This window comes from Micromys minutus (genome assembly GCF_963924665.1).
Source record: "Micromys minutus genome assembly, chromosome: 3".
NCBI lineage: Eukaryota > Metazoa > Chordata > Mammalia > Rodentia > Muridae > Micromys > Micromys minutus.
In genome coordinates this window covers 54,806,321-54,820,419 of record NC_137972.1, presented here as the reverse complement: position 1 = coordinate 54,820,419, position 14,099 = coordinate 54,806,321, and the positions used below count along the sequence as shown (strand labels likewise).

At 50.4% G+C, this 14,099-nt stretch overlaps 1 protein-coding gene across 1 annotated transcript in view; it reads left to right on the top strand.

Annotated features, from left to right (window-relative positions):
* ALDH1L1 (aldehyde dehydrogenase 1 family member L1) overlaps positions 1-14,099 on the top strand; it is a 47,760-nt gene that overhangs the window by 15,907 nt on the left and 17,754 nt on the right. Inside the window, exons 10-16 of the mRNA XM_080915001.1 lie at positions 1,368-1,515; positions 2,317-2,436; positions 3,376-3,503; positions 7,000-7,150; positions 8,023-8,093; positions 10,487-10,592; positions 13,251-13,338. Coding sequence (XP_080771127.1) covers positions 1,368-1,515; positions 2,317-2,436; positions 3,376-3,503; positions 7,000-7,150; positions 8,023-8,093; positions 10,487-10,592; positions 13,251-13,338 — 812 coding nt within the window. The remainder of the gene's footprint in view (positions 1-1,367; positions 1,516-2,316; positions 2,437-3,375; positions 3,504-6,999; positions 7,151-8,022; positions 8,094-10,486; positions 10,593-13,250; positions 13,339-14,099) is intronic.

Sequence of the window (14,099 nt, the reverse complement as noted above, 5' to 3'; positions counted from 1 at the left end):
CAGGAAACAGAAAAGGCTAGAGACTTCGGAAACCTTAAAGCCTGCCCCCAGTGACACACCTCCTTCCACAAGGATACACTTCCTAGCCCTCCCTAAATAGCTCAAACAACTGGGGACTAAGTATTCAAATGTGGGAGACTATTGGGGGTGCATCTCACTCAATCCATTACCAAATGTAGCTTGTGTCATCAGACAAACACAGGAACTAGCCAATGGCCCATGATGCTGGGGAGGAAACCCCAGTCCTAAAGCAGACAGAGTACTCAACCCACCCCAGCAGCATCCTGGCCCAGGCCTTGTCTTCCTTGTGGCGCACGTTTCCCTAATGGCCTTGAACACTTCACTGTGTTCATATCTGTCCCACGCTGCACTGCTGGCTCCGGCACAGTGTCCCTCTGGGCTCAGCCCATTTCTAACTGGGTTTTGTTTTCTGAGGTCTGCAGCCAAGCCCTTTATCACATACTTGTTTGGACACACTTTCCCCAGTCTCTGTCCTCTGAAGGTTATTACTGATCTATTGGTTATTGCTGCCATTCGGTGTGCTGTCTTATACAGTCACAACAAAATTGAGAGAGATGTTCTATTATTGTTTCTGTTTTATGGATGATGAAATTGAAGGTATAAATGAGTCAGCCATTTTTTCAACATTACTGGTTAGTACCCGGTTAAACGAAGCGTTTGAAACCAGGGCTTTCTGCATCCACAGCTTGTTGAGGTAAACATTTGATGACTAAATGATAGAAGGTTCCAACCCACCTTTGATCATTTAGCTCCCAAATAAGAGACACCAAACCTTTATATTTATGATAAGCCTTAAAACTCTAGAGCTGGGCAGATATCAACCCTCTGCTATCTACTTTTATCTACTTCCCGTCAGCAACCCTGAGATAAAACTTGCCCCGCCTGGACTGTTCCTACTCCAACAAGTCAGCCTTCATGGCTAGGAGCTCATGATCTACCTACCCCATGGTAACTTCTTTCTCCTTCCTCTCTCCCTCGTAGTCTATGCCTCTGACCGCACACCTGAAAACCAACTGAAGCCCCACCTACCTCTCTTCTGCCCAGCTACAGGATGTAGACATCTTTATTCAACCGAAAGTTTAAAGTTAATTGCAGGGTTTGTACAACAAAAGCTGCTTGCTATACATGAGAATTCACTCATCTGGAGGCAACTAGAACTTGGGAGAGAGAATTTAGCATCACAACACACAGCAACAGACCAGACCTCAGCCTCAGCCCAGGCCCCCACCCCAGGCACAGGCTCCTGAGCCCCACTTGGGTGATTTGTCAGACCACCTCCTCCTACCCAGGGTGCACAGGGTCTGCTGAGCCTCTGCAGGTGCTGTGTCCTTCTTCTCTCCCGTCAGGCTGGTGGAGGAAGTGAAGGAGCTGTGTGACGGGCTGGAGTTAGAAAATGAGGATGTTTACATGGCCACCACCTTTAGGGACTTCATCCAGCTTCTAGTGAGGAAGCTGAGAGGGGAGGACGACGAGAGCGAGTGTGTCATTAACTACGTGAGTGCTGCCCTGGGCCTGTAGACTGTGACACCACCAGGCACCTGAGCACAAGGAAGCCAGAGCCTGGCTCTCCCCCTCCAGTTTCACCAGCCCCGGATAACATTTTCTGTAGAGGATATTGCTGCCCCATGCACTGAGTATGGGAAAGCCCTACATTTCAAAGCTCTAGAGGGGCTATGGGGGGGGGGGGCTTCTGTTCCCAGTGAGGAGAGGAACTGACCCCTTGTGCAAGGGGAGGTGCCACAGTGACTATAAATCCATTTACGAGAAAGTTCCCGGACAGTTCCCCTTAGGGCAGCTGGCCAGTTTACCATCCGCAGAGGAGGGGGTTCTGGGTACTTTGTTCACCTCGTGTTTTGGAACATCTGGGGAGGTCCAGGTGTCCAGGGTGGACTCCAGGTTACCCGTAGGATAGTGGACAAATAGCCAGTGGACAGACTTCAGAATTGACTGGTGGTATTGGGACTCCTGGGTGCAGGGTGAAGAAGTCTATGTAGGAGCGGCAGGCAACACGTCTGAGGGTAAAAGGGCCTTACCACCCATAGCAAGCTTACCACCAAGCTTCCCCACCCACCCTGTGTCTCCTGAGGATCTGGCAGAGCCGGGACTCCAGCCCTGGCACTCTGCCTGAGCCCTGTGTACCTTGACCCTCCTTGCCACTCAGGGGCCCCACCGTCTAGGGCAGTTCTTGGAACCCTGGTCTTTGTGTGGTTACACATCTGTCTGTGAGTCTCTGGACAAGCACTGGTCACAGATGCCTGTGTGTGAGGCCCACTGTAACTGCGCCTTCCTTCCCAGGTGGAAAAGGCAGTGAACAAGCTGACTCTCCAAATGCCTTACCAGCTCTTCATAGGCGGCGAGTTCGTGGATGCTGAGGGCTCTAAGACCTACAGTACCATCAACCCAACGGATGGAAGTGTGAGCAGGCTGCAGCCCCTTTCTCTCCACCCCCTCCAACCTGTCTTCTAGGGACAGTGGCCAAAGGCCTGTGTCTGGAAGTGTGTGTCTTTATTGCAGACATGCAAGGGTTCCGGCCTAGGCCACAGGGGAGAGGGGGCAGGGAGGCACTGAGGAACCTGAATCTACTTTATATGAGGCTCTTTAAGATCCATTGCTCCTCTCCACACTGCGGCCATCTCCCTTGTATGGAGGCAACCATCAGCAAGTCTTTCTCAAGCAGGTCTGTGTGTGCCAAACATGCTTGACTGTGAGTCTCTCATGTCATGCCTAATGCATATGATTACATGCCAGATCACACATGAGGGTCTCAGAGAAAAGACCCGGCATGGGGATGACCTTCCATCTGCTGGTTTCCACTCAAGCCACAGAAAATAAAGAGACTTAAAATGGGTCATCTGGGGGAAGGTGACAAGGTGAAGTCCAAGGGGCTGGCAAGATGGGAGGTGCCCTCAGGATGCCAACCTTACAAGTGTGACGTGAACAGAGCTGCCTGCCAGGCCCCGGGGGCCTTGGGTGAGAAGGGCAAGGCTGTCCAATGCTGGTCTCACTTCTCTGCTGAGCCCCTGGGCTTCCCACGGGACCTATGAGGCCGGGAATGGGACTGGAACATAGGCACAGCCTCTCTGGCTCAGCTCACTGAGCCGGTGGATCTCAGCTGCAGTTGTGAACGGCACTAGAACTGCCTGTGTCCCTCCCGTGCAGCTGGGCTATCCGTCCCTTCAGGCTCCGGGGGGACGTGAGAGGGTTGTGCAGAGACCTCACGGCCCTGCCCTCCTTTGCTGTCTGATTACTCCCTGTCCACCAGTGGCAGAATTATCCCTCAGGGCCTGCCTCTGAGTGGCCTCAGGATGAGCCAGAAAGCCAAGAAAGGCTGTCATGGCTCTGTCCTTTCCACAGGTCATCTGCCAGGTGTCCCTGGCTCAGGTGAGTGATGTCGACAAAGCCGTGGCAGCAGCAAAGGAGGCCTTCGAGAACGGAGTGTGGGGGAAGATCAGTGCTCGGGACCGGGGCCGGCTCCTGTACAGGTGAGAACTGGGGATCGCCCGCCGTCCTCACCCCCTTCTGCTAGGGGCAGGGGCAGGGGCAGGGTGGGACCTTATAGAGGGCTCCATACCGGGGTCCCCGCAGTAGGAAGTGACCTGGGTACTGTAGCCTAAGGCTCAGAAAGTTTGGAAAGGCAGGTGAGGTGTCTAGGCTGGCTGTGGCCTCAGAGGAAAGGTGGTGGGGTAGGTGAGAAGCTGCACAGGTGAGAACTGTGCTCCAGAGGGTCACAGGCTGAGGTGCCAACAAATGGGAGGTGTGCCTGGTCCTGCTTGTCACTGCTCAGCCTGGCTGCCAGCCCCTGGAACCTCCTGGTGTCATGTGTTTCTCTTTCAGGATTTTAAAAAACTGTTATAATTATAGTGTGTGGTCTGTGGTGTGGTATATGTTCTGTCTGTGTGTATATATGTGCATGGTATATGTTGTGTGGTGTGTGCTCTGTGTGTGTATGTGATGTGTGCTCTGTGTATGTGTAGTGTGTATGGTGAGTACTCTCTGAGTGGTGTGTGTGTGTGTGTGCGTGTATGTGTGTGTGTGTGCATAGTATGAGCTGTGTATGTGTGTGTGGTGTGGTGTGTGTGCATGTGTGCATACACACACATACACTACAATGTACCCATAGAAGTCAGAGGACAGCTTGCCCACAGTTCTCTCCTCCCACTGTGGGTTCCAGGTCCAAACTCAGGCTGTCAGACTTGCAGAGTTCTAGTAACAGGAAGGGGCCTCTCCCTGTAGTGCAAGCTAAGAGTGTTGGATTTCTGGTTGCTTGAGTTTGTGACCAAGGGTTTCAGCTATAAAGGAGCCTAGATGAAACCCTGTGCCTCTATAGCCTGGGTCATGGTGTGGGGGACACAACAGTCCCTCTTGTAGATACACAATGTATCTCTCATTTCCAAAGTGGCAAGAACCCTCTAGCTAACCGGGATGCTCATGGCTGGAAAACACAGGTCAGATCACCCCAAAACATGTTCCAACATGAAAGCAGTTCCACACAATTTTTAAAATGGTGTGTGTGTGTGTGTGTTCTGTGCATGTGTGTTAGTGTATGTGCTTTTTCATGTGTGTGGCATGTGCAGAGGTGGAAATTAGAGCATGACCTAAAGTGTTCACTTGTTATTTTATAGTCACATAAGCCAGGATAGCTGACCCTCAGTCTTTAGGGAACCCTTCTGTTTTTGCCTCCCACCTCGCCACAGGCCTGCTGGGAGCTTGCCTTGTGTAAATTCTGGGGGTCCAGACCTGGCTCTTCACACTTGCATGGCAAGGACTCTAAGCCCGAGCCCTCTGTTGGGTTTTACAGCCACACCGCAACAGAAAGCCAGAAATCAAGGCATTTAAAATACGGAATGGAGTCAAACACATGGCTCAGCTGTTCAGAGCACCTGATGCTTTTGCAGAGGACTCAAGTTCAGTTCCCAGCACCCACAGGGCAGCTTGCAACACCCTGCAACTCCAATTCTGGGCGCCCTGATTCCCTCTGTTGGCCTGAGGCCTCTGAGGGCACTGCACATACAGACAAACATGCACATAAAATAGAAATAAGTAAGTCTTAAAATTAAAAATCAAACTCACAGCAGCTTCTACGAGCATCAGGCTAGAGGGGCACAGCAAAGTGTGTGGGGGGGGTCTCTGCTGTAAGTCTCAGGTGCTCTCTGATTCCATCCCTGGCATAGGAGTTAATGGGAGCTGGTAGTCTGATAAATTCAGACATTTCAGAAGGTTCCACCCAAGAGTCACAGGGTTGCTAGTTCAGAGATATAGGTGGACAGTAAATATCTAATGAGGGGACCAAAATTAATCTGTGAGAATTTGGCTTGGGAGCTGTATCATCCCAACTCTCCACAATCATACCTTCTAATCAGCCAGTCTGCCTTGGAAATCTTTAACCAAGCATGGTTGCCACACCCCCACCCCCACCCCCCTCCCTGCTTCAGCTCACACTCTGAATTGGGAAGTAGTAGTTCCAGAAGCAGGAGGTAGTGGGCAGATGATGCAGACTCAGAGGAAGCCAGTAGAGTCGGCTTGGCGTTTTTCTCAGTGTCCCTGAGGACCCTCAATACTGTGGAGCTCAATATTTGCAGGCCTATCAGGGTTTGTCTGGTGACCGGCAGGAAAGCATGACCCTGCAGTATGAATGGTGGTTTGTCTGTTTCTGAAGCCAGTAGCACAGCAGTGAGGAACCAGAGAGGGCCCTTTGCTGCATGCAAAATAATACAGCCTGGGGAGTTGGACAGACATGGCTGAGGAGGTCAGCCATGCGCTGCCTACTGAGGTGTCCAGACTCCCTGAGGAAGCCATCGATTTTAGGAAGGAATCAGTTACTGACACATGGTTTCCAGAGCTGGCAATGGTCTCAGCTATGACGCCCCAGACTTCCTTGGGCCTTAAACCAGAAGTGTATTCCATGAGATGATCTGCTGCCACCTGGTGGCCGCTATTATAATAACCCCAGCTAGCTCACCATAACAGTGCCAGGCCTAAGAGGAGACTGACTATAGAAGCACATCTCCAAGGTCACTGCTGTGTGTGCCTGTGCTCAACTCAGGTCAGCTCAGCAGGCCTGGGGCCGGCAGGACAGTCTTTCTGTAGTAGTCACAGAGTGCCCCTATCTTGGTAGAGTGCCCCGGCAAAGGTCCCCTGGTCAGAGACCTGGGTCACCTGAATAACAGGCAAGATCAACTAGAAAAAGTGGGGAGCTGGAGTCTTGAAATGACTTGGTATGGGACCTGAGGGCAGCCCACCCACACATAGATTGTGGCAGTGTCCTAAGTGAAGAGGGAGGTGGCGGGGGTGTCCTGGGGGTTGTCAGTGACTTTGTCAGGAGGAGCTGGAGCCTGTGCAGACAGGTACAGGGTGGGAAGTGATCTGCCAGATTCAGTCAGACACTGGACCCAGGTACCTCTGCAAGACTGAGGTCTGTTCCCTTAGCAGCAGACCCTGTCGGCGAGGGGACATCATTATTAACTGCAGGCTGCTCACAGATGCCATCAGAAGCAGAGCAGGGTAGCCAGATGCTGATGAGAGCAATTTACAGTTGCCTGAGAAGCACCTCCCCCACCCATCTCTCCGACTTAAAGGGCTGGGGCCAACTTGACCTCCCGGCCTCAGCCTCAGGAACATGACTCGTCGGTTGGATGTACTTTCTCTTTTGGAGCTATCCAAAAGCAGGAAGAGAAGTTGAGGGCAGTAGCCTCTCTGCTATCAGCCACAGGCGGTGAACACCTCTTCAGGATAACTTCATGAGGACACTGTAAAGTTGTCACTCCATGGGTTTTCCTGGAAGAAAAGAAGAAGAAAGGAGGGGACAGAGAATGTCTGTCATTCTCACACCCATCCAGGAAGAGAAACCAATGGTCTCATCTTACAAATGAGAAGAGTGAGGCCCAGCACATCTTAGTGACAGCTGTGGTAGTGACTCCATAGGGAATGGCATTGAAAGCAGGCAAGACAGTTTCCTGCCTCTCTCTTGCTGTCGGCCAGGTTGGCAGATCTCATGGAACAGCACCAGGAAGAGCTAGCCACCATTGAGGCCCTGGATGCGGGTGCTGTCTACACACTGGCCCTGAAGACGCATGTGGGCATGTCTATCCAGACCTTCCGGTACTTCGCTGGCTGGTGTGATAAGATCCAGGTGGGTGTGAACTCTCACCTCCCGTGTGTGCATTCAGGTGTGTACAGTGGGTTCCTTGGAAGGAGACTTGAGGGTGGCGCCCTGACAAGCATGCTGCCCAGCAGCAGTGGGTTGAAACATTGAGAAATCGAGGTTCTGTAGAAGGCTTGCTCGGCTTTGTGTTCCAGTAAAAAATAGCTAGAGAGTCAGCTTGTTGGATGGATGGGTATTGTTTGGCTCTTGGGTTGGGTGGTCCCCGTACAACCTGCTGACTCCACTGTTCTTGAGTCTGTGGACGCACATCACATAGTGGGTGACAGAGTGAACCTACTCACACCACAGCATGTGAGTCTACGTACAAGGAAACTGGAGTTTCAGTAGTTCCTTGAGTTGAACCCCCACTACCCTCCTCTTAAGGATTCCCATGCCTCCCAGCAAAGCTCTTCTGGATAACAAGCCATTAGCATGTAGGCCTTCGGGGGACACTCAAAACCCAACTATGACAAATGCATTTGATGGGTGAGCCTTATCTTAAGGCTCTGAAGTGGGCCTGGTGCCAGGACCATTCAGGTGTTGCTGAAGTCCACTTCTGGTGGTTCCAGGACATATGACTGTGTTATCTACAGGCAGGGGCCTCTATCCATGATCCTCACAAGGCCTCCAGTACCCAGTACCAATGTCATCTGTGAGCGCCTCTGTCGTATAATTGTGGGAGTCCCTGTGGTACCTCTAGGCCTGTGCAAGGTCCTCCACACCTCTCTAGGTCCCCTGTGAGAGGACAGATGCTACACATAACCTGCCTTGGGATTAAGCATCCAGTCTTGGAATGTTCCCCAGGGAGACGAAGGCTCCACCCCCACCCTACCCTGGTGACAGTGCTATGCTTCTTCTAGGGTGCCACCATCCCCATCAACCAGGCTAGACCCAACCGCAACCTGACCTTGACCAAGAAGGAACCTGTTGGGTGAGTTTTAAGGCACAGGTGTGCTGGCATGTTCTGGGTTAACATACGCCAGCTGCAGCTTGTACCATCCTCTGCATTTATCCATGGATGGCTATGCCATTCATATCTAAAGTGCCTGCTCTGTCCCGAACTGCTGTGGTCACTGTATCATTAGTTAAATGCACGGTGACTGTCAGTCAGAGCCATGACAGTAAACGGGGGTGTGGGGGGGGGGCTACATCCAAAATGGTTGTGAAGTAACTATGTCCATGCAAATAAGTCAGTGTTAGCCAGTGAAGGAAGCCAGCAGAATATACCTATAGTTAAAAGACCAAGTGGTTTGGCCTCCACCATCAGAGGCTCCATAGCCAGATGGCCACCTGCAAGCTGCGGAGACAGCCACTCGGTTTCAGAAGCTGGGAGGCTCAGCGCAAGAGTAGCACATGGCACAGTTCATTCTAAGGCTGAAGGGCTGGAATCTCCCTGGAGAGTCCCTGGCGTGACTCTGGGTTCCAAGGCTGAAGAATCTGGAGTCCGATGTCACGGATGGAACTGAGGAAGAAGCAGCTCTGTGTTCTGCTGATTGCCCCATCCAGACCCCCAGCCGAGCGGATGCTGCCACTCACATTCAAGAAGTGGCTTCCCTACTCTGTTCCCAGATACTCCTCAAAGATAGAGCCAAGGTTAACCATGTTGACAGTGCATGGCAGAGCTCCACAGGGGGAATTCAAAGGCAGGCTGCAGGGGAAACCTGGTCACCTCACCCACAGAGTGCCTCGGGGGCACAGCTGAAAAGAGAAAGCATGCTGGGATAGATATCTTGGGCATAAGCATCCAGAATCCTGTCTCACAGACGTGGCACATCTCTCACAGGTATATAGGGACTTAGAAGCTTATAAATGGCCTGCATGTGGCTCTGAAGGAGTAGGGGCTCCATCAAAAACACTGAAACTGCCATGGTCTTAACACATTCTCCTGAAGTCCCTAAATGGGAGGGGGGAAGGGAGGGAGAAAGGGAAGGAGGATTCAGACACTGTAGAGCAGCTGGTATCATGGCAAGAGACCTCCTACCAAGAGTGGCCACTAAGAATTATCATGACCTACATGGCTTGGGGATTGACTTAACCGGGGTAACAGGGGAAGAAGAAATGGCAGCTCACATTCAGGTAGGCTGGGATTGGGTGAACCTTGTGCTTCAATAGAGACATGCCAATGGCAAACCAGAAACCAGGTATTTATTTCATACATCTGAATCTAGGAGGTGGGTTCATTAGATACTCCTGAATGTTTGTTTAGCTAATCTCAGTAGGGGGTGGAGTCTCTGTAGGGTGCAGCCCCAGGCTGTAAACATCCTAGAGGAGGAAGCTGTGGTTGACATCTGTGCAAGCACTGTCAACATCTACACACAGATAAAGGGAAGGCTTTGCCATCCCTGTGGGTCTGAAGCACATGTCCACTTGGCCCCATTGCTTCGGACCTGTGGCTGTACCTTAGCACAGCAGAAGCACATGGGACAGAATGATGCTCACCTCCTGACAGCCATGAACCCTTCAACACATGGGAACATGTGCAATCCAAGCTTGCATGACATGCTGGTGGCTGCTGTCACCCTGACATCTGTCTCATGGCCATGTCACATTCCCTTTGGGATTCTGGAGGTGTGGGTTTGTGGAGAGGACACAATTCACCCTACAGCAAGGGGACTCTTCTGACAGTTTCCTTCTTTAGCTCTCATCATCCAGCAGCTTCAGGCTCTGCCCTGATACCCACCCAGACCCTCTATTATACTGGGTGTATATTGAACAGAAGGGTGCAGCCTCCTACCCCCCCCCCCATGTGTTTACCACTCCCAGGGTGATGCACAGGTTCTTGACTGGTCTTTTTCCATGCAGGGACGGGCTGATACTTACCATGTTTCCCTTACAATGTCTCACAGCCATCCTGTCCACTGGCCTCTCTGCATGTGCTTTCTCAATCCCTGGACCCAACTAAGAAACCTCCTTTCTGGTCCCCTGATGGTAATGACAGTGACACAGGAGTTGAGAGAGGCAGAGCCACACAGGATTAGGCTGAAGCCTGCATACCTGCTGCCCACCTACTCCCGAGTCTGTGCCACACTGGTCTGAGTGTGAGGCTCACACACTCAGAGGTTCCCAGGGATGACTGACCTCACCAGGTCTCCACACCAGTGCCTGCTCACTGCACCCACCCTTACTTCTTTTCCTCCACAGACAGCTCCCCTCAGACACTGACTTCCATCACAGCAGTCTGCACTGAGCATCTGGGGCATAGGCTGCCTAGCAGGACCACTGCCATACCTGGAAAGCCTGTCCTGGGTGAGGGGCTGGAGTTGGCAGGTCCACTCTGAGCAGCCTAGCTGAGAAGGGACTAAGACCCTCTGCTTTTGCTTGCAGAGTCTGCGGCATTGTCATCCCCTGGAACTATCCCTTGATGATGCTGTCCTGGAAGAGCGCAGCCTGCCTGGCTGCTGGGAACACCGTGGTGATCAAGCCTGCCCAGGTGAGTGCACACGCTCTGGACCACACTGTGTCCCATGAAGGAAATGGGGAACTGTCAGAAGACAAAGATCCCTTTGTCCATACCACAAACTGAGGAGCTGGCCATCCAAGGCCAGCTTTCCATGATAGAGACACATGAGGGGGATGAAAGCTCAGAAGACTGTCCAGCCACCAGTGATGGGGACTTGGAGATTGCACTGGCATATGCCATCACTTAGTGGACGGGGTTTCTACTGCCATTCCTGATCCACCTGGATTTAGTTTTCTGTCCCTTGCCTGTCCCATGCTCAGGGCACGCCAGTGGTGTCAGTGAACTTGGTTCCTTGTCTCTCATCTGGTTTTAGATACCAGAAGTCCTAGAACAATGATTCTCAACCACTGACCCCTTTAGTGGTTGAACAACCCTTCCACAAGGGTCTCATATCAGATATCCTGCATATCAGATATTACATTACAATTCATAATAGTAGCAACATTATAGTTATGAAGTAGTAACAAAGATAAGTTAATGGGTGGCCATCATGACAACATGAGGAAGTGTATTAAAGGGCTGCAGCATTAGGAAGGTTGATAACCGCTGCCTTAGGAGGAGGTAGTTTGGGTAATGAGATTTAGAAACCTTCCAGCACTCAGCAAGGAGCTACAGATGGTAAGAGAGTAGAGGTGGGCTCTCAGGGGTCACAGGTGACCTCCCAGGTGACCGACAGCACTGCCAGCCTCAGTCTCGTGTGTGCATGGGTCACCATTGATCCACTGCTTGCCTCTTGCACAGGAGAAACTGGGCACAAGGTACCATCTTCAGAGTGGCAGGTGCCCAAAAGGCACTGCCTCTCTGGGGTCTTTGAAGCATGTTGGAAGCATGTGGGTCTTCAGAAGGCAGAAGCGCAAACCCAGTGAGGAATCTACACTGTGCCCGAGCCACGCCCTTCAGCATTGAACACCTTTTGTTGTTGTTTCAGTCTTTTCCCCAGTCCTCAAACTAAATACAAAATTAGAACAGCAATTGAGCAGTTAAAATTTTCATCTCTATTTTATTTCTGGAAATACCTTTTCATAGTAGTTTGTTTAAGAAGATTGCAATTGGGTCAGAAAAACTGATAAACTTGTTTACTGAAAATAAAACACCAGAGCAAAAACACCAGTGGCTGGGCTGAGAGGTGGAATAGCAGTTAGGAAGTTTGCTGCAATTCAGGATCCTGAGTTCCTAACACCTATCTCAGGCTACAGTTCCAGATACACACACACACACACACATATATACACACACAAAGACACACGTAAATACACACACACATACAAACACACATATACACACATAAAAACACACATAAATACATACACAAACACACACATACAAACACATATACACACACAAAGACACACATAAATACACACACAAACTCTCTCTTGAGCAAGCTCCCACCTGGCTCTTTCTATTTCTTCTTTCCTTTTTTAAAAAATTTTAAAGGGTCTTCCTTCCCCCAAGCCCAGCTCCTATTTGCTATGTCGTTGAGAAAGATCTTTAGCTTCTCTTCCCAGCTGCTGAGTGCTGGGTTTCCAGATGTGAGTCAGCACACCCAGTTTATTCTGTACTGAGGATGAAGCCCAGGGGTACAGGCACCCTAGGCCAAGACTCCCCTAATGTCCCCGAATCACACACACAGGCCAGATCCTCAGACCTGCCTTACCTTGGTTTTTCCAAGTCATTTATGTTTATCATTTTATTTATTTTTATTATGTTTACTTATATTAAATTTATTTACTTTTGATTTTTTTGAAACAGGATCACCCCAGCTGTCCTAAAGTCACTAGCTCATTCAAAAACTTATCAGCTTGCGTGCACCCGCCTATTTAAGCTTGACAAAAATCCTCTGCAGTAGACCTTGATTTCCTGCCAAGTGGGTGCTGCTGGAGGGCTGTTGTCATTGTTTTGGCTCAGGTCATTCTTGTCCTTCAGGACACTTGGTCCTAAGAAAAGCCACTGACAAAGACTGAGGTCCCGGAATCACATCCAGGGCACCGTGGGATAGGAAATGACCTAACCTTGACTAGAAGAAACCACTGACCCAGCAGTTTATAGGAGCCAGGGAGGCAGTGGTGGGAACTGGGAGGGCTGGAAAGTGGGCTCACTTTGGTTTCCAGGAATGAAACAGTACTCAGAGTTACACATGGCACAGACAGCTGGTCACAGGCCCTGGTTCTCAGTACAACTCCACCAAAGGCCTCTTCTATAAGCTGGCACCTGCAGTTTTCTGAGCTGGTCTCATGCTGCAGGGCTACTGGGGCTCACCTGGTTGGCAGAGCTGAGCCATCGCGGATGGGCCCTGCTAGCCAGTCCCCTTGAACTCTGCTGCTTCAGTGCTAAGCTCAAACACACTGAGCAGATATGAGCATGTGGTGGACAGGGAGCTAGGGCTGGCTGACAGCATCGGTAGGAGAGCTTACAAGACCTAGTTCTCCCTGAGAGATGTTGGGGATACTAGCTCTGTGGGCAGTGCCTATGACTGGCCATAAACATGGCGTCCAGGCACTGCTGCCCCTTCTTGTTTCAGAAAGCTAGCGTCTTGGGGCACAAAGAGAGAAGGCTATGAAGGGAGGTCTGGCTGCACGCTGCATCTAATCCCTCCACACTCAGACTCCTGCCCTGCACTCCATCCAGGTGACCCCACTCACAGCCTTGAAGTTTGCAGAGCTGACACTGAAGGCTGGCATTCCCAAGGGTGTGGTCAACATCCTCCCAGGATCTGGTAAGGACTGGGGTGAGGAAGGGGCTGGGGCTAAGGTACACACATGGTCCGAGCAGTGTGGGAAGGGCAGTGCCCAGTACCCTCCTGTGGTAAAGGAGGCCACACCCTGGAGAGACACAGAGCCTTTGAAGGGTCATGACATTTAGATAACTTCTCAGATGCTTTTTTTGTTTCATGTATGAGTGTTTACATTATGTTATGCAACATGTGTGTGCAGCGCCTGTAGAAGCCCAGAAAGAGTTTGGATTCCTTATAACTGGGGTTACAGGTAATTGTAAGCCACCAAGTCAGTACTGGGAATCAACACAATGTCTTCTGAAGAACAGTGAGTTCTTAATCGCTGAACTATCTCTCTGGGCCTGTTCTTTGATTTTTAATAGATGACCTAATCCATTTATATTTAAAGTTTTTGCTATAGTTGTATTTGTCATTTTACCTTTTACCTTTTACCTTCTGTCAGTCATTCTTTTACTGCTTTGTTGAGAGGTGTCTTATTTTAATGCTTTTAATATGGAATCTTACTGTGTCACTAAAAATGGCTTCAAACCCCTGGACTCAAGTGATCCTCATGCCTCAGCCTCTTGAATACCTGAACTATGAGTTTTAGCCATTTTACCTGTCTGACATTTTAGCTTTTAATAATTTTTGTTGTGTGTACGTATGTATGTATATACATGCATATAAGTGCATGTACATATATGTGTATGTGTTAAACTTTTTCTTTAAGACTGCTTTTTAAAGAATTAAGACTTGTGTATTTG